Source organism: Stegodyphus dumicola, chromosome 2 (assembly GCF_044657685.1).
Source record: "Stegodyphus dumicola isolate Sdum_Otavi_A_Nest chromosome 2, ASM4465768v1".
NCBI lineage: Eukaryota > Metazoa > Arthropoda > Arachnida > Araneae > Eresidae > Stegodyphus > Stegodyphus dumicola.
Window position 1 is genome coordinate 219900512 of NC_140769.1, and position 22021 is coordinate 219922532.

Consider the following 22021-nt stretch of genomic DNA (forward strand, 5'->3'; position numbering starts at 1 on the left):
CAGTAAAGTCACTGAACACTGGTAGTTCGGTCCGAGGTTCGAATCCCGCGAACGGGCTGGCTGCATGGGTGTTTTCATGGTTTTCCCCATGCATAATGTGTATACAAGCCAGTTCCCCTTAAAAAGTCCTCCACGAAGGCATCCCTCTTCTTAGGCAGATAGCCCTCTAGGCTTTGCCATAATCTCACACACACACACACACACACACACACAATCAACCAACCAGGCCTGGCTTCTGTGGTTTTGATTACTTAGGTGATCAGTATAATCGGAAGACCATGTAAATTAAACATATTCATAATTCAAAATTAAATACATTTATGTATTTGTCACTTATGACATAACTTTGCTGGCACCTGATGTTGCTTATGTTTGGAGTTGGTATAGCAACTAACAATTTAATATCCATTATGTAATTTTTCTTTTATAATTTTCATCTTAAAAATAGATTTTACATGTATATTTTCTGAATCCATTTATAATCTTCAGAAAAATGAATTTTTCTGAAGAAGAAAATTTCCTGTTTTATGTTTCTTGGTTATATGTAGTTTTAGACTTCATACTCTTTATGTTTCTGGTGTGAAATTTCTGACCTACCCCTTAATATCCCATTTATCATTTTTATTATTTTCTATTAAAATGTTATATAATTCTTGTTAATTATTCAAGTGTAATCTCCTCCATTTCTTTAAGATTGAAATTCTGAATATTTATGTTAGGTCTACCTGTTTCAACACCTTGTACAACTGTAAATAAAGTCTGTGCTTCAGGCATGAAAGCAGTTATGCTAGGTGCACAGAGTTTAATGCTTGGTCTTCAGGTATGGTATAATCAAGGTTATTTTTTGTAATTGTTCTTATTAGGTTGTAATACTATTTCAGGTTTATAATCGAATGACTTAAATTGGCACATTTGGATACTAAAAGTAATAGGCCAGAGGAAATTAAGATCTTATGTTTGAAATAAAACAAACATAAAGTCACAAGGAAAGCAAAAGTAGTGTATATTCTCCAAATAATGTATGAAGTGGTCATAAAATAACTTGACCAACTAATAGCAAAATTTGAAGTCAGGAAATAAGAAATCCATTGTCACTTCTGTAGAATAAGTATAGGGAGAAATGTATTTGTTATGTGTAAAGATTGAGGTAGAATATGTATTACAGTTGCAGTACTGCAAAGGTGAGAAGCTGTTTATTATAAAGTTTACAAAGGTTTGATATGTCTTTCAGTATTATTGAGGACATACTGTCTGTAGTTGACAACAGAGATAACAGTGTCATAATGCATATCAGCTTTGATATTCATTGCTTTCTTCAAGATGCTTTAAGCTCCTCAGTGGACTACAGTAATCATTAAATCAGGAGAGAATGGTCACCATGGGAACAGAAAGTGATATAAGATGTAGTCTTAAAACAGTCATTTGATATTTTTGACATGTATTAAAGTATTGTATTTCATCCAAATAGCACTCTACAAAGAATTTCTTGCTCATATCTCTGAAATAATGTTTGTGAACAGCACTGGTGCATAATTTGTGGCAGTGATATTGCTTGCAAATGCACGGGGACTATGTGTGAAAAGCTTTTTGAAAAACCATGTTGCAAAAGGAAACAGACTCGTCTCTTCATTCCATATATTTACTTTATTGTCATGCACTGGCATTATGAACAAATTACGGGAACCAGTTGTGAGATGAATAAATGAAGTTTTTTATGTTTAAAAAGAAATATGCCTCATCAATTCACAAAATTTGAATGGAATTTTCTTTTCTCTTCTTATAGTTCAGAAACTCTTGAACAAAGGTCTGTTGTGCTGTGAGACACTTGTTTTATAACCTTTGCACCCAGTAAAACAGTATGGAAATATTTTCAGTGTTGATTATAGAATTTTCAAAAGAATTTGGCATATCTCCTAAATAAGTTCTTTATGAATCTTTAAGACAATAGCTGCATTCACTTGGGTGCCTCTGTATCATCTTTGGTTGCTTGTACAGCCTGCGTCTTTTGATTTGAATATGGAAGTTATGTTACAAGCAGCATGCTTTTGAATATGGATCCATATGTAAATTATGAATATGATAAAATTGGTTTGTCTGATAAAATTGAATTTCTGAGTCTAAAATTGATGATTTAGGGTATAGTTACAGATTAATTGTAATTAATAAGGATTCTATATGAATGAAATGAAAAACAATGTTCCTTCCCCCAATTTTATATTTATAAGCATGTGATGCATGTATTATATGCACTGAGATATTAGTGCTACTAATGGATTTATTTTATGTTGTATACCAATGTTTCTTAAACTGCACAGTACAGAGCCTGGGGCTCTAGGGATATCACTCAAAGGTTCCTCAAAACTTAATGCTTTTTTTTTTTTTCTAAACATTGTAAAAAGTAACTTAAAAGAAATTGATAGCAGGCTCTCTCCTTTAGTTTAAAGAGCTGCTGGTCTTTAATGCATAGGATTAGTAACAGAAGTGTCAGGATGTCATAGAAGAAATAAAATTAACAAAAACACATTCTTATATTTTATTTTATTTTTTATTTATTACATTTATTCATTCATGCTTGATGATATGAGAAATAAGATGCATAATTTAAGATTCCTGCAGTTATATTCCTAGTAAATGTTAAATCTATAAATGACTTGTGTGTAATCTATAAATGACTAAGTGTGTTTGACATCTACATTGAAATCTACCATGATAATAATATGAATATCTGTATCTATAGTAAACTCTTCATCAGTTAATAAAGTAATCTTAGAATATTTCATCATTAGAATGATCATCATTATTTCATCATTAAGCGGGAACATCTTCAAGTCTCATGAGTTAATAGTTGGATGAATATATACAGATGCTAGAATAAATCTTGACTGTCCATTAAAAATTACACAACCATAAAAATATTGCTTTTGTGAATCCTGTAATCTCTTATGCTGCTTAGCAGTAAATTCTTTTAGTACATAGTCTGCTACACTCGTCAATGTCTATGCTCTGCTGTTTACTAGACGACCTTGCTACTCGCACATGTACACGGAGCTTCACCAAAATTTCGCTATTTTTGACATGTTATGTATACCCTTTTTCCAATTTATAATTTTGTGTGTGTGTGCTCTTTCATCTATGTAATGATGTGGTTATCTGGTTTGTATGCTAGGTACACTGCAATAGAAACCTGCAAGTTGTTGTGTATATGAACTGTTAAGGACAAGCATTAATGTGATTTTTATTTTGATGTTTTTTTATAGAGTAAGGTAGTACTTAAGTACTTATAAGTAGGTACTGATACCAAAAGCTATTAAAGATTACCTTTTAGAACATGAAATGAATGATAACATTTGGAAATTTCATTAAAACTGCTGAAGGATCTGAAGAGAAGGGAGGGATTGATTTTGTTTTGTCTCATGTATTGATTTCAGATCAAATCAAAGATTTATTCATGGCAAGATTTGATTGAAATGGCAGACAATAATCCCAGTAAAAAAATTTAATTAAATTGTAAAAAAAGTTATGACAGATAAGAAAACTTGGTGTTTGGATTATGATACAGAGCAGAAATAACAATCATTTGCTTGAATAGGAAATAATTGTAATTATTCACAAAGAAGAAATTAAATTACTTTGAAATTAATTTGAAGAAATTAAATAATCAAAAATCTGCATAAAATTATGTATATTTCTCACATTGTGATAAAATGCATTTCTCGCATTGTGTACATAGAGCCATCAAATTTTGAATGACGTAATCCTACTGCGAATATGGGCATGTGGTAGCCCAAATTTGAACTTTTGAATTTGTTTTATTATCAATTTCATATTTTGTAAAACTTTAATGAATTTTTGATTAACAAACTCAAGGATTTTAAAGCGAGCAATGGCAACGTTGTACAGAAAAAACATTTTTATCTCCAGTGCGCAAGGTTATGTATTGGAAATTCTAAAGATATGCTCAATTTAAAACTATTTTGCGATATTGCTCTTGAACTGAATTTTATAGTTTAAGTGCAAAGAACTCGATGTTTAATAAATAAAGGTAACAGACAAAATGTTTAAAAAACGTGTCTTTGGACGTAATTTAAAATCTGAAACCTTTCAGATATATTTTTTTAAATTTTATTATTATTTTTTTTTTTAATTTTTGTTTGATACTGTCAAGCTGCTTTCTGTAGCAGTATAGGTTCAAAATAGAAGAAAAAATATAATCAGGGAACTCTAGAAGATGACAGTACTAAGGATGAAGCATTCGAAAATGAAAGATTTTTGTTTTCGAACTCGGAACTTTTTCGTTTTCAAATTTGAAGTCAGTTGATGAATATAATAAGTTTTTTTTTTAAGTTAAGAAAATTTTTTATCAATTTCTTTTAAAGAAAAAGAGGATGATAATTCAATTCTAAACCATAAAAATCAAAACCAAACATTCAAACTTCCAAATATTAAACTTGGAAAATGTGATGGAAATTTAAAGAGGTAGTTATCCTTTATCTGTGTTCAAGAAATTGATTTTAAACTGGGAGGGTATACCCAGAAAATAAGTTCTAATGCCATATTGTACAGCTCCAAATTCTAGAGAGAGTTTGTTTAAAGTTATCCAGTTACTGCTGAGAACTATTGAAAAGTGATAGTCTCAAGGCCGACATGGGAAAATTGATGTTTTAGTTGAACTTTATATTGGAGAACTTTTATTGTAATAAAAAACACAAAGTCATGTTGTTCTCTTTCAGCTTTGCATGTTCAACTTGAATCACAGTTAAGAACATTAGATTCATTGAGAGTTCATGCAAAAATGTAGGATGTCATTCTATTTCCATTAGCAGAGTCATGCATTTCTGAGAAATTACTAAGAATATGGCAGAGACCATCAAAAATTGGAGAAACTTTAAAGGGTAGACTGGATGATCTGAAGACTTGTATTAGGAATGAAGTCGAAAGTAAACAACGAATATCTATGGCAATGGTGGATTTGAATTTAAAAAGAAGAAGAAGAATATAATGAAGGAGGAAAAATCAGCTCAAAAAATCAAAAATGGACTCATACCAACTGCAAATGATTAAAAAGAAAGTTAAAAAATTGTATATTTTGCCAAAAACCATGTGAAAGCAAAGATTGTATTTTAACACCACACATGACTTATAATCAAAAACAAGATATATTAAAGAAGAAAGGGAACTGTTTTACTTGTTTGAAAAAGGGCATGAAATGAGAAATTGTGAATCCAATGCAAGACGCTTTGTTTGTATAAGAAACACTAGGCTGTTATGTGCCCAGAGCTGAAAGTACATAAAGAAAAGGATGACATGAAGGAAAGTAAAGACAGTGAAAAACCAAATACACCTCTATCTAATTTATTTTATTCTGGAGAAGTATTCCTCAAAACTTTACTAGTAAATCTGGAAGAAAAGGAAGAAAAGAAATGTACAGTTAAGATAATTTTTTTATTTGGGTTCACAATGTTCACAATGCTCTAGAAGAAAACTGCTAAAGAAATGGGATGCGAGCCTACTGGTTCCGAAACTTTAGTGCATCTGTTGTTCAGAGTTAATAGTTCTAGAACAAAAAATCATCAGTGCTGTAGTATTCTTCTCAAAAGTTTAACTGAAGATTATTTCTGCAGAAATGAAATTTTGAATCAGCCTGGAATTTGGGGTTTGATTCACAGGTAGGGGTGTTGGATGGAATAATTGAAACTTAAAGGAATTTGATTGACCGATGTGGGTAGAGGTCAACCATAAGTAAAAATATTACTTGGAGCTGATGTGCTTGGAAATCTACTCCCTGGATATTTATGTAAGTTAGAGTGGGGGATTAGTTCCTATTCAAAGTCTGTTTGAATGCATTATATTGGCAAAGCTGTTAGATGAGTCAAATAATGATACTAACTCTAATTTGTTAAGTATTCTTCTTCTTCATCCTGGTAAAACTGAAAATTTGTGGAAGTTAGAAGTTGGTATATATAATTATGGCAAAAACTTGAAGGTTATCTGTCTAAGGGAAGAGATTGCTTTGTGGAGGACTTTCTAAGGGAAACTGCCTTGCATGCATGCTACACTTGGGGAAAACCACGAAAACGCACATGCAGCCAACCATGCTGTTCACTGGATTCGAACCTCCGACTGAACTACCAGTGTTCAGCAACTTTACTGCTCGGCTGCTGGTAGGCTAGGAAGTTAGAAGTAACTGATATTACTGATCCATGTGAAAATAAAAAATGATATGGAAAAGTGTTGTTGGATCATTGTAAAAGGACTATTAAATTTAACTGATGGAGGATATGAAATTACCTTGATGTGGTTAGAATATCAAGATCTTTCAGACAGCAGAAATGTGGCTATGAAAAGATTAGTTTTTGCAATTATCAAATTCAAGGCTGCAAATAAGTTTGGTGCATATGATGTAGTTTTGAAAGACTGTACATGAAGGCATAATTGAAGAAGTTTCAGAACATATGTTAGAGGGTAACGGATACTATTTACCTCACAGAAGAGTTTTTAAAGAAAATTCCACAACAATGGTGAGGCCTGTGTTCAGTCCTTCTTTGCAAAAAGAAAGGATACCCTTCACTGAATGACTGTTTATCAAAAGGACCAAATTTATTGAACCTACTGCCTGCTGATTTGCTGAAATTTAGAGAAAAGGAAATAGGAGTAACTTCGGACATAAAAGGGCTTTTCTACAAATCAGTATTAACAAGGAGGAACATGATTACTTGAGATTTCTCTGGTGTCATGATTTCAAGAGGAATGAGATGGGAGTGTTCATCACTGTCATGTTCTGTTTGGGATAAATTGTATTCCATTCCTTTTAGGTGCAATAATTGGTTTTAATCTGAAGCAATACCAATCACCTTTTGGAGATACAGTCGAACAGCTCAAGTCTTCATTTTGTGTAGAGAACTCTATTATGTCTGTAGATTCAGAAGAAGAGTTGCATTCTTTTATAAAATCAGCCATGCAGTTATTGAATGAAGCAGATTTTGGGTTAGAGTTTGGAACCATACTTGAGATAAAAAAAAAATTGAAAATTATTGATATTAAATCAGGATCAACATCAGTGTTGGGATTACTTTGGGACGAACATAAAGACCTGTTATTTTATGATGTAGGTGAAATTGGTTATTCAGATGTTTCAGAGACAAGAAGAGTCATCTTGTCAGTTACCCAGAGAGTATTTTAACTCTGTCTGTAAGATTCTGTTGTCCGGTAACTGTTGAGCCAGAAATTTTGTTACAAGAAATTAGAAAGCAAAGTTAAGCTGGGATTCTGGAATGCCTGCAGACATACAAAAAAAGTTCTTAAAATGGTTTAAAGAATTGCCATTATTATATTTTGTTAAAATTCGCAGAAACAGTATGCTAAATAATTGGACCTTTCATAGTTTACATACATTTTGTGATGCCTCTAATATTTTTTGTGCTGTGGTAGTTTATTTAAGATGTGAGAATGGAAATAGGATTTTGGTGCTACTACTTCAAGCCTAGATCAAGAGTTGCTGCACTGAAGAAGGCAACAATTCCAAGATTTGAGTTATTAACTTGCTGCATTGGAGTATAATTAGCTTCAATTGTCAAGAAAAGCGTAGAGTTGAATGATATTAAAGAATGTTTTGAGTTTGATTCTTCCACTGCCTTATGCTGGATAAAAGATGACCAGTGGGAAGATTTTGTGAAAAGTAAAATGAAAGAAATTCGCAGTTTAATAAAGACTGAGAATTGGAAGCATATTTGTGACCATTATAACCCAGCAGGTATTCCTTCCAGAGGTTGTTTAGCAGCCAAACTTAAGGAATCCAAATGGAGTGAGGGTCCTTTATAGTTGAGGCTACCCGAAGAAGAATGGCTAAGATCCACTTCAGTTGTAAATGAAGAAGAAGTAAACACAGAAAAGGAATAAAAGTATTGTTACTTCATTAGCTTGTAATAGCTTTGAAAATTTATGATTCTTGAGTTACTTTTCTAATTACATGAAAATCTTTAGAATGGTAGCATGGATGTTCAGATTTGTTACAAATACAAAAATGCCTAAAAATGATTGAATCTTCAGTGCATTAACTGTTTCTGAATTGACTTCAGCTGAAAAGTGTATAGTTAAAACACTTCAGAAGGAAGTCTTTACTTCAAAAGAAATTTTAAGTCTGTGTATGCATAAAAAGATAAAGAAGGTATCTTACAAGTTAATTGGAAAGAACGGATGATATCAATTTTATTTATTCCATGCTTCTGCAAATTATCACTAGCTTGTTTAGGTGAGGGTTCATCATCTCTATTTAAGCATTGCTCATGCTGGTATACACATATTGTTATGTAAGTTGCAGAAAACTTTTGGATCCTTAAAGTACAGAAGCATATCTGAAAGGTCATTTCAGCTTGTGTCAGCTGTAAGAGACATGAGTCCAAACAAATAGATAGGGTTCCTGCACCACTGCCAAAAGATAGGATGAGAGATGCCTCCATTTTAGAAGTAACAGGTGTAGATTTGGCAGGTCTTGCTATTCTGAAGGACTGACAGAAAGGTTGAATTATCCTTTTTATTTGCACTGTGTACAGGGCTGAACACCCTGAATTCATAACATATGTATCTGCCAAATAATTCTTATTGGGAGGTGCAGATTCATAGGCAGAAGATCTTGACCAAAAGTTATTTACAGTGACAATGGAAATAACTGTGTGTGAATGGTTAAGCTGTCTAAGTCATTAGACTGGAAATTTTTTAAGTTGACACTTCGATCAAAAGACTTCAATGAAAGTTTAGTTTTCTCACAGCTGCCTGGTGGGGTGGTTTCTGGGAATAGCTCTTTCAAAAGAAGCTACTGCATCGTTTATTTTGACAATCATTACAACTGATAACCTTTTGACTACTGTGTCCGAGTTATGCGTCTAAAAACAGTGAATGGAGAACTGATTCATTCTAACCAGAGAATATTTCTACTGGAAATATCCACTCCCAGTGGGGATTCCAAGATGCAAATATCAAAAGTAGAGACAGATGTTTCTCCTCAACTGTTAAGAAAAATTGTCACAACTAGAGCAAGCAAGAGAATAAAATTTAGTAGATTTTTTATAATGAACTCAGTAACTGTATCTTTGCCATTTATGTTTCATAATATAAACATGCATCTTTCATAGCAGTTAAACCTGTGTATATTGTAAAAAATGCTATATATTTAAATTACTATGTTAAATTTTCTATTTCTAGTATATTTAATTGTTATATTTGTGTTGAGTATATTGCTATTTTGATTAATTTTCTCCTAATCAAAAGATGGGAGTATGTCAGAAATCAATATGCATATTTATAACTGCATGGATGATATTTGATTTCAGATGATGATTTGTTTAAGTTTTTAGTGGCAACATTGTTTGTAATAAGAAGAACAGGAGTTTTATTTAAAAAAGTTAATCACAGTTCTTGTGGAAACTGTGAAGTGTAAATGCTTGGAGATATTATTTTGATATTTAAATAAAAATAAAAAAATATTAAAATCAGGTAGATTATATTAAATTCTTGACAACTGCCATTCTACAACAGGAAAAAGTAAAACAAAAACATCAGTTGAAAATCATAGGTGAAATAGTAGTTAAATGTAAATACTGATGTTAATTAATTTACAATCTGTTAACAGTCCCCCCCACACTTGTTCTGCATAGTGAACATTAAGGATGTACTTGCATCAGTGAAATACATTTATTGGCAAGTTTCTTCTTCTCTTTTTTGTTGTTGTTGTTGTTGTGTCTGTGTGTGTGCCTGCCTATCATAATCTCTTTAATCTCAGCTATCACAACTGCAGTTTTAAGAGCTTCAGATGAAAGTTTGTTATTGATATTCTTTAATTAGGGAAGAATAATTTACAAGATAAATGTAGATATGTGTAGTCCAGGCAGTAAAATCATTGCTCTAACAAAGAAGTAATTTTTTTATCATTACTTCCCTTCTTTCTATTTTTCTTTTTCTGGATGTATTTTGTATTAAAATGCACATTAATATGTTTAATCCATTTACTTAATTGCTAATTTTTTATCATTATATTGTAATCATTGCCTTAATTGTTAAAATTATTTCAAAGGTAATTTTTTTCAGTTATTAAAATTCAATACATTGATATTTATACAATGAATATCATGATCCAAATACTGCTAGCTCAGCTAGTATTAATAAAGATATATTTTATCCCAATTATTAGCCAATTAAGTTATGCATTATTTATGTGTAAAATAATTTAAAAAGAACTTTTGTGACATTTTTACATTAACATGTACTATATTTCAAATATAGCTTATTAGAGATTTTTTAATCAAAATGTAATTAAATGAGATCACTCTTAAATATTCTTCTCCATTTGCAGTGTATACAGAAATTTAATGCTGAAAAGAATTTTAATACTTTTTTTGTCATTAGGATGTTATTGTTGCTGGTGGAATGGAAAGTATGTCCAATGCTCCTTATTATCTTCAAAGAGGAGAAACACCATATGGAGGAATAGAATTAAAAGTATGTGATCTAAAAATGGTGTAGGGCTTGTTCATCTGATAATTACTGATAACATCATAACATAGATCATAAAACAGATGAGCTTACTTGTATTATTGGCAAATGGCATTTTTATTCATGTTTTGTCTAAAACAATTTTGACATATTTACTTTTGCTAGGAGACTTAATTTTTCATCTTCATGGCAAAAATCTTGTAGAAGTGTTCACTCTTTTTGAAGGGAAAGAGCGAGACAACCAAATATTAAGAAACTCCATTGTAGTTAGACCAAAACTGGTGAAAAATGAAATGAAAATATTGAATTTTATTCTCATCTAGAAGAATTTTGTTATGCCAAGCAGCTGAAACACGTGTGACAATTTTTTTAGTGAAACCAGGTGTAAAAAAAAATTACCAACAAAAGCTGCCCTGTAGTATGAGGCGCATGATTATAATTTGAAGAAATAATAATCTTAGCTAACTATAAGAAATTTAGTCTTAATAATAACTCTCTTAGAAACATTTTAGTGTCTGTAAGCCACATCTGGAATAGGTTAATTATTGTTACTGTTATTATTTCAATATAAGTGTATGTTTTATTATTTGAAATTAATCAAAAATTTTAGTTTTTTCATTAATATCAAGAAATATCTCATATTGCCTCATCTTTAAAAATTGTTAGTTTCTGTAACACTAGCATAAAATAAAGAATCACTATAGAATAGATTATTATGCACTTTTTCTGTAATTATTTCAGCACAAATGTATAATGGGAAAATTTCCACTCTAAAATTATAAAAAACAAGCATTTTATTTGTTATCAAGTTAAATATCAGAAGTCTACACTAAAAATTAAGATTAACCACTTAACTGTTTTGCCTGAACACCTTTCGGGTGCCGTGAAAAGGGACTTGTTAAATTTGCCTGTACACTGCACAAGCAGCGTGTTTTACTACACAAATCCATTGATTTTCCGACTTTTTCACAGTTTTTACTTTGCAATGTTTCTAATGTAGTACAGCAGAGATTAAATAGTAAAACTAGTTCGTGGACAGGTTTTACCACTTTCCATTATGTGGAGAAATTCAACTAGCTTTTTTGCAGGTGTTCAGTACGTTAGGCTTTGCGAATAGTATTTCTTTCCAGTTTTGTCATGAAACAAAAAAATGATGGATGACAGTAAATGGCTCATAGCAGAGTATAATTCTGATTCTGGATTAGATAGTGAATCTGAATTTTCTATAAATGATTCTGGTAGCCCTGAAAGTTCTTTATTGAAATTCTCAAGTGATGATGAGGAAATAGAAAGTTCAGATGATCTAATTCATGTTTGGAACTTTTATAAAATGGATACTAGTAATCCTCTACCTCCACTGCTGCAATTTCCTTTTACAGAGAATTTACTTCTTTCGTCTTTATATCCTTTAAAGTGTTCTTTCCAGTTTCACAATTTCATCATAAAAAAAAAAGCCAACTTTCAGGAAAAATGCCTTAATTTTGCCGTAATTAAGAATTACCTTAAATTAATAAATGCAATACTTTTAACAGTTTTGACTGCTGATTTGAATTCATGTAATCGACTAGAATACAAAATTGTTTATAAAAAATATGCTTATTTTTGGTCACAGTATGGCTGGAAAATGAAACAGTTAAGTGGTTAAAAATAAATAAAACACATTTCAGTCTTATAAAAACCTGGTGTAATTCATAGGTCTTAGATTTCCTTAAATGTTGTCAATCATTTTGGCAGAAGTTTAAATGAACATATCATTCTTTATTCAGTTAAAAATAAAGAGGTAAAAATTACGAATATAGCATAAAAACTTATAATTTCTCATGTTCTATCACCATTGTTTATCCATTTTCAGTGTCATGTATCGTGGCTTTTTTTATACTCGGATCCTGTAACTTTGAAAATACTCTACTTCATGCAGCTACAGATATTAATATTTTTTTCAAAATGTGAGAAAAACATACAGGTTGAATCTGAACAAGAATACAAAACTTGAAGGGGTGACAGAAGGCAGCTATATGAGGGATATTCATCTTAGAATGTATGGTCAAAATGCAAGCAGTGAGAAGTTAAAGGGTAGTTTTCCATTGTCACATTTAAAGAATTAACCCAAGAAGGAGAAGATACTTCAGAAAACATTTTATTAACAGAACATGCTAATAGAAATTGCTCAAAAGACTAAAAAAACTGCCAGCTGTAATGCAGGCTTCAGATTTTCGAGATTGGGGGGATTGACGCACATTTGCGAAGACATCAGGCATTTCCCGAATAATTGCAGACAACAACAATGATTATGGTGACTAGATCTGATTTGGTTTCAGTGGGGGACTCGAAGATTAGTCTTTTTATATGGTCCTACAAGAAAAAGTCTTAAACACAAAAGATCCAGTGATCTTAGTGGCCAAGCTATGGGACCATCTTGATCAATCCATTGCCCTGGAAATTTTATGGTTTATATAACTGGCAATCCACAATAGAAAATGTTGTTGAGTGCGAAGACTGATCCTTTTTATACTATTTATTTACAATGCCACCTAGCGTCTCGCCTTTTGCATTCCGACCATACATTCTAGGATGAATATTACTCGTATAGCTGCCTTCTATCATCCCCTAAATTCTGCCCTCTTATTCAGATTCACCCTGTGTAACTTATATTCTACTCTACAAAAATTAACTCAGCTTATCAAGAATTAATCAAGTTCACGTTAAACCAAAATGAACTTCTGATGATTGTGTTAGGACATCATGCTTATCCATTATTGCCACTAAATCTCAAATCACACTGTTTGGCAAGAATGTATATGTGTTAATAGTATTACAAACTCTATGACAGTATTTTTTTTTATTAAAATTTTACTTATTAATTTTTTTTTTACTAAAATCTTCCAGTTATTTGTTCTTTTTTGTTAGTTGAATGCCAAATAATCAGGCTTTTACTGTACCATTAAAAAGTATTAAAAATTTTTCTATTTAAGTATTTGCTGACATGTCAGAAGATTGCATATAATTTTTAACCTATTTGAAAGGAAGTTCAGAATGAATAAAATGTTACATTAGTAATTAATTTTGTGAAATGAAGCAGTAAATTCTTTTTTTGAAATCAATCAAATCAGTTCTAGAATCTATTAACTTCAATAATTCTTATTTGAAATAAATTATATTAAAAATAAATATGAAGAAAGACAATCTTTAAATTCAGTTGCAATTATTTAGGTATTTTACATAAAAATTATGTTCTGAAGAAAACTGTGCAGTAATAAATAAAGTTATAATAATTGTTCAAAATATTTCCTATAGGGTAGTTTAGTCACTTGTATGTATTGTATCAATGGCATGGGATCCCATACTATATGAATCTGCTTTCTTGCTGCTTTCACACGAATGTATCTCTTAAGATTTTAATGGTAGTACGTAATGCCAAAATAAATAGATGCATGTGCTATAAATGAATGAAAAAAATCATTATACAGACTTCATAATTCGATTCTAATTTTCCACCATACAGCGATAATGCAAATTCATAATTTTGGTATGTACTGAGGACAAATATTTTCATACTGTTACCTGATTTTATATACACTTATATCAATATGTATTTAATAACTAAATTTTTAATTCATGTTTTAATGCAAGGAAAAGTTGCAATGTAATTGTATATGAAAAATGTAAATCCTTGCATTGCTTTTGATATATTTTATCTGTCATAATTTTACTAAGTTCCCTCCCATTCACATGTTAAAATTTTAGTCTCTGTTTTATAGGATGGATTAGTAATTGATGGCCTAACAGATGCACATGGTAATGGACATATGGTGTGTATTATTTCATATTTTGTTAGTTAAGATATGGTTTATAAGATTAATTAATTTTATATGAACATCTAATAGTCAATAATTTAAAGTATTGGCTGATATTCATGTATGACTGTACTAGTTTGAAACATGTTTAGCTGATGTCAATGTTGTTTGGCTCTTTTGAGAGGATAAATGGAAGTTCCCACAAAATTGGCAGTAAAGGAAACTTATAACATTTAATTTCTCAGTTGTTCAGGTAGGTTGTGTTCATATTTTCTAGTGAGTATTGTTATGGTGATGAACTCTTCCATATTTCGTGGGAACTCTCATATTTGAGCTAATTCTTTATATTTCCTCATCTCCTATAGTGATCTCCTAAGTCTTCCATATTTTTTACTGTCATTCAAGGTCTCTAATTATTTAAAGTAATCATTTCCATCAAAAAAAATTTTCAGACATCAATTGGCCATTAATATTGATAATACTACTAATTTAATTTATAATATCAAATGATATACTGTTATTTATAAAAGATCCTAGTAAATAATAATGAATTTTGGTTTCCATTTCGTGATATGTCTCTGTCTTTGCTATGTCCAATTTGTATCAGTGTCATTTTGCAAGATGATTAGTAATTCTTTACTATGTGTCAGTTAGAAACTTTTACTAACATCAATTATCATTGTGTTCATAAAAAATGATTAATCTCCCTTATTTTTGTGCTGATCATATCTAAATTTATATATTTTCACTATGGAAAAATAGCCATTCTAAAGTATTTTACATACAAAAGCCATATCAGTGGCATGTGTAATAGAATCATTGAAAGATTATATATTGGGCACAATCAGAGCCAAATGCTACAGCATCTAAGCATGGAAGCACTATTTTTAAGTTTTGAAGATTTCAGAATGGTGAAGTTTGAAGGTATGTATTACCTGCTTAGCAGGATTGGTATGTGACCATACAAGGTATATGCTGTGAATACATTGGACTTGCATACTTGTTGACATCTTCAGAATCACCATATCCTGGCAAATTGTATCTCAATAGCTGTGTGAGTTAGTGGTGTTAGAAAAGCAGCCTACTATATACTTCACTTTAATTATGTAATATATGCAAATCTATAGAAAATTTTTTATTGACCACATTGCTTGAAGCTCACAAAAATGTGTTAGTGTACTTTTTACTAAGAAGTTCTGTTTTAGCCTGGAGAAATTTTCAATGCATGTATATTTAGTAAGGTCCAGAGGTGTGCTGTGACCTTTCCTACATTAACAAAAGGGATTATTAGGAGGGTGGAATCCTTGTTTGAAAACATATCATTATGGTTCAGTATGGAAAATCATACTGTTATAGCTGAGGTCTATAAAGACTGTTGCCGTGCATAAGTATGTAAAATTTATAAGGAATGCATTTGATTTACAGTGTATATTCCTGTGTAACAACAGTAGAAGTCCAGAAATCTGCAAAGCTTGGGACCAGAGGTTGTGCGGAGTTTAGGGATTTCAGGACAGAAAAGATTAATCATAATATTCAAACGCAAAGTGCAAAATAAATAATGTGTGTTAGATACATTTAATTAAATTATTATATACATTATTGCAATAATTTATTATATGCATTAAATTAGTATTACAAATATAAATTGATTACATTATTCATTGTATTATATGTACACAGCATCCAGGTTTGCAGATTTCGCATGTTGCAAAGATTTCCAGTGTTAGAATCGCTGTTGTTGTAAAATTTCAACAGCTTTTCTTTATTTCTCCGTATATCATACACAATCGTGTTGCAATTCCATCAAATCTGCTATAAACTGAGGAGTGAAACCTGCCTCCATCTTTTGCAGAATTTGCACTTTTTGCATTACCGTCAATGCAACATGTTTATGTTTTTCAACGTTGCAAACAGTAAAATCATGAGTGCATTTCTTATCTGTCATTGTATTAAAAGGGGCTGAAATTTAAAATATTCTTAATTTATCCACAAAATATCTGGATTAAAAAAAAGGCAGCACTAAATAATCTTGTGAAATAACAAAGCTCAGAAAATACAACGTGAATCGTGAACTTAAAAGAAGAGTTGAGAGAATCATCTGCTTTTTTACCTCGATGCAGATTAGAGGGAAAAAAACTTTTATCATGATGTCAATAATTTGGTATTTCCATTGTGACTCATTATTATTCGGTAATTATGACGTCATTATTCGGTAAGTATTTTTTCTTCGGTATTTCGTACTCAATGTTGTGGTTTCCGTAACCTATAAACTGAATGTTTATATTTTGAGAGGTAACTTGGATTCCAGGAGTTGGGGGATTTCAGGTCGGCAGATTTTTGGTATTTGACTGTAGTTCATTTTGCCAATATATCAGAAGTCTGAGGATATAGCATAATTGGACCAAGCAGTACCTCAGTAGATGTGAACTCTATTGGATCTTATGTCCTTGGCACTAGTTGGTCTGACTGCAGGCATAGACAGCCACATAGAGTGTCAACCAAGTTCTTTTCATGAATGTGAATATCTTGGTTTATCAAAAGGACTGGAGAAAGCTATCAAAATATTGCACTGTGTCATTTACGTATAAAGCCAATATCAGGACATCTAGTGCAAAGCGTGATATTTGAACATTAAAAAAATTTTACAGTAGGCTGAAACTATTATTTTTTGTTGTTATTATTTTTATTTTTTAAGATGGAGTTGTTTTTTATATTTTATCTTTATAGTTTTACCGGTTTAAGTTTACTTTGGACTGGCTATTACTTTGTAAGAGATTTTTTTTTTTTAACTTTTAAATCGATTCTTTATTGCTTCATCTAGAAAATCATATCTTTAATTTTATTTTGCATTCATGTTGCTGTAGTTATTTTGTTTTTGTATTGTAACATGTATTCAAAACCATTATAATTTAACAAAAGAAATGAATGTTCAGTTATGAACATTCTAACAAAACTACAGCAGTTTCAGAAAAACAGTTCCAAAATATTTCTTCAATCTATTTATATATGAAGCATTTTCTGTTGAAGCAATGATTTAAGCAGCCCAGAATTGTCATCATATATTAGCCATTCCTTTATGATCTTAAAAATTAGATGCAAGCTGATTAGCAAAAATTTGCTGCCTAATTTAACTCAAATGATAAAATAAGTGTACAGTAACTGTAAAACTATAAAATTGTCATTATAAAATTTTGCAGTCGATTGGATCTCATATCTGAAGTGGTGAAAAATACTGTTGCATGTGTACGGGTTCGTAGTAAATTGAATGCACAAGTATGATGAAACGTGAATAAAATTTATTCTTATTACAACAAATAAAACAAAATTCTAAAACTTCCTCAGAGATATTCATACAATATAGCAATATCTCACAGTAGGTATATTTTAAACTACTATAACGTTGAATATAACTCAAATCGGAACGGAGAAACATAGAGAAAGCTAATCCGATCTCGCCGCAAATTGGCTACAATAAACAACAACAGTTTTCTAAACAACCAAATTGAGATGTTTTCTTCCAGCTTCTATAAGCTTTTTAAATGCACAAGAACATTCTCATATTTTCTGAATTTTTCTGAACAGCAAGAGCACAATTATGAGATATCTATTTATTAAAATGTTAAATGCGCATGCTCCTGCATTTTAATTTTTCCGGCATAGCTTTCTTTTTAAATAAGTCTCATGCTGCATTGCACAGGATATAAAACAATTTTAATTACAAATTCTACTAAAAATAGCTAATTAAATACAAAAACTGTAACGTTGCCCCCTTTCCAAAGATTGCACGTCCCGTTAGTACAATTTCTGGACAGGAAGCCAAACTTGCAACTAAGCATAAATGCAATATTAAACATTACATTATAATAACAACATAAACAATTGCAATAACTTAAAACAAATCAAATACTATATGCAAGTCAAATCAAATACGAATTTAAAAACAAAAATGACCATGGTCTTATATTATTTACAATAATATTTACAATATATATATACTACGTGCTATGACCATAGTAAGCTGCTAACCTGTCGTAATGAACGACTTTAAGTTTAGAGTTCGATGACTTACCGATCCAAACCACGACATCATTCAGCCCGTTTAGCACTGTTTATTGACCATCCCAAGGTGACTGTAATTTAGGACTGAGTCCTTTTCATTGAATCTGGTTCCACAGCCACACCTTGTCTCCTTCATTGAATCAATGTCCAGCAGCTCTCGTGTCATATCGGGTCTTCATTTTTTCCGCCGCCAAGTTGACTTGCTCTTGCATCACTTCAAACTGGGCCTGGTGATCTTGGATGTATTCTTTAGGCAGTGAAGGTGCATCCAGAGGTCGACCAAACGTAAGATCACAAGCCAGATGAGGTTCACAATAGAAGAGCATCTAAGATGGAGAATAGCCAGTTGTCTTGTGTTTCTCTTCGACCCTAGTATGATTTCAGAAGCTTTCTGAGCTGGGTTTTTCAGACAATGCATCAGCGTTTCCAGGTGAGGATCCTTCTGATGATGGATAGTTATGTCCTCTGATGTTGAAAGCAGTCTGTTGTTTTTGAAGTCCAAAAAATTATATTTCCTTAGAAAGTTCAATCTGAGTATGCAAGGATCAGTAATGGCTGCCACATATGCTGTATGATAGTAGGCAGCACTTCGAAATGTTATGCTCACGTTTAACTTCTCATCTATGACCATTTTATCAGCAGACGCTGTCTGGATTGCAACACAGTATGGTGTCCAACTGAGTTTATCTTTAAACTGTTGAGCTAAATCTTTCCGAATGATAGTAACATTAGCTCCTGTGTCAATAATCATATTGCAACTAACACCATCGATATGCTCATTGATGGACAGGCCATTACTGTTGCCACTCGCTGCAAAAATCTCGAGCTATTTAAAACGATGTTTTTCATTATCTGGCAACCTCCGTTTCTCGATGTGGTTGTTAATTTGTTTCCTCCATCATTGCTGGGAAATGGTGTTAATTTCTGTGCCCTGGGGTGTTCTGCAATTCTTTCATATGTGGCCTTAGAACCACAGTTCCAGCACTTTTGTTTTTGGTCACTCCTTTTTCGTCTCATGGCATTTAATTGTCTGTTTAACTCATCTGTCTTATTTTCTGTGCTCTGCAGTTCCTTTGTATGTGGCTTTAACACTTCAGTTCCAGCACTTTAGAATTGGTTTCTTTTCTCTCTTGTTCCATCTCAAGCCACTGACTTGTCTGGTCAAATCATGTGTTTTATTTTCCGTGCCCTGGGGTGTTCTGCAATGCTGTCGTATGTGCCTTTCAGTACCACATTTCCAACACTTTAGAGCCAGTTTCTTCTCACTCCTCCATATCAAAGCACTGATTTGTCTAGATTCTAAACGAGCCATTAATTGATACACTGACTCGCGGACTTCCACAGCTCTGACTGGGTAGCGAGCTCTACAAGTTGCTTGCTGGGCTGCCTCGAATTTCATGGCGTATTAGAGCCCTTTTTATGTCCTTAACATCCGTCATTCGCTGAGTTTTCTGTATTTCAGGATCCCAGATGCTGTTGATAAAATATTGCAAGAACAGGATTTCCCTTGTTTCTGTCAGGCACTCCAAAAATGCAAAGTGGGACAACCTTTCAACATCTGCGGCAAGTTTCTGGAGTGTTTCGATGGGCTTCTGTCGACAGGATTTTAATTGAAGCATGCTGTACTTTTTCAAACATTTTTCCCCAAAGTGCACTGGACAGAGCTTCGAAATTTACCCTTTGGTTTTCAGGAAGAGTCCAAAGGATATCCACTGTGTCTGCTCTCAGAGAAGCGGTGAGATGAAAGGCCTTTGCTTGGAAATTCCATCCTTTTGGATCTGCCGCTATAGAAAATTGCATCGTATACACTTGCCAAGAGGTCTTCCCATCATACGTCATAGCTTCAGGGACGGATGAGCAGGCATGGGTAAAAATTTAAAACCCTCAGAATTGCTTCCTTCTGTTACTTTTCCAGTAACAAATCAGTGCTTTTCCTTCTGTTACTATTCCTGTAACTTTTTAAGGTGTCAACTTCTTTGATGACAGCAGCAGAAACCCTTTCATCAATTTGTTGTTGGACGACAAAAACTCTTTCTTTCATTTGTTGCTCCACCACAGAAACTCTTTCTTGAATTTCACCAACTTTGTCTTCAACTGTATCTAGTGTTTCTTCCATGGCCTCGAACTTGTTTTCTATTATGCAAGTAATTTCCCTCTTCATTTCCTCTTGACCTGCTTTAATCTTTCCTTGAACAGCCTTCATTTCTCTTAAACAGATTCCTGAACAGTTTCATTCCTCTGTAACAGATAATTGATCCGCATTGATCTCCTCTTTAATGGAATCTTGACAAGCTTTCATCGCCTCTTTAACAGAATCTTGACCATCCTTAATCTCTTCTTTAAAGGATGCTTGGCCAGCTTCCATCTTTTCTTGGAATGCAGCAAGTGTAGTTATCAACTGCTTCAATTGTTCTTCGATCACTCTAATTATTGGCATTCAAATACCACCGCTACCACCAAAAAGTGTTGCATGCGTACAGGTTCGTAGTAAATTGAATGCACAAGTCCGATGAAAAGTGAATAAAATTTCTTCTTATTACAACAAATAAAACAAAATGCTGAAATTTCTTCAGAGATATTCATACAATATCTCACAGTAGTTATATTTTAAACTACTAAAACATTGAATATAACTCAATTCAAAACAGAGAAACGTAGAGAACGCTAATCCGACCTTGCCGTGAATTCGCTACAGTAAACAACAACAGTTTTATAAAAAAACTGAATTGAAATGTTTTCCTCCAGCTTTTATAAGCTTTTTAAATGCACAAGAACATTCTAGTATTTTCTTGATTTTTCTGGATAGCAAGGGTACAATTACGAGATATATATTTATTAAAATGTTAAATGCATGTGCTTTTATATTTTAGTTTTTCCGGCATAGCTTTCTCTTCAAATAAGTCTCGTGTTGCAATGCACAGGAATATAAAACAATTTTAACTACAAATTCTACTAAAAATAGTTAAATGAATACAAAAACTGTAACAATACCAAAAAAAAATAGCTTCCTACATTCATTTGTACTTTTTATAAGATACTTAACCTGAACCTGTTTAGCCTATAAATTTTTTTCACCCTTTTGGTATTAGTAGCTGTAGCAGAAAGAAGTTTTTCTAATTTTAAAAATTGATAGAAAATGATGTTAGATCATATTTATGTCAACAGGGGTTGAATTCCCTTGCATTTGTGTTGACAGAAAATATTGCTCAAAGGTTATATTATGATGACATCATCAACAACTTCATCTTGTAGATTTCATTTATAATACAGTCAAAAGTCGTTAATCCGGACTCGTCGGGACTTCGGCGATTCCGGATTATAAATCATCAGTTTAAATCTCGTAAGATGGCATGCAGAAATTCTTAAATTAAAAATATGAAACCGTAATTTATGAAATAAAGAACAATTATGATCTAAAGGGTATCAAAATTTGCAAAAAGGAAAAGCTTAATATTTATTTGTTTACTTTATTAAACATTTCTTTCAATGTAAGTTGTTTAAGTTGCTTCGTTTCATGTGATAATACTTTCTCTTTAATTCTATTAAACAGACATAATTTCTTGTTTAGTTACAAAGTTCCGCTGTTCAAGTCCTATAATTGCTGTGTCGAGAATACCGACTAATTTGTCAATCGAAATTTTTTCGTTTTCAATAACCTCTGTCACTTTCTTCGCTATCGGAAG

At 32.0% G+C, this 22021-nt stretch overlaps 1 protein-coding gene across 6 annotated transcripts in view; it reads left to right on the top strand.

Annotated features, from left to right (window-relative positions):
• LOC118195526 (acetyl-CoA acetyltransferase, mitochondrial-like) overlaps positions 1–22021 on the top strand; it is a 137429-nt gene that overhangs the window by 94264 nt on the left and 21144 nt on the right. For all 6 annotated transcript variants that reach the window (XM_085811786.1, XM_085811787.1, XM_035366848.2 and 3 more), the window contains 3 exons: positions 720–820; positions 10399–10491; positions 14244–14294. In XM_085811786.1, the coding sequence (XP_085667912.1) occupies positions 720–820; positions 10399–10491; positions 14244–14294 (245 nt within the window). The remainder of the gene's footprint in view (positions 1–719; positions 821–10398; positions 10492–14243; positions 14295–22021) is intronic.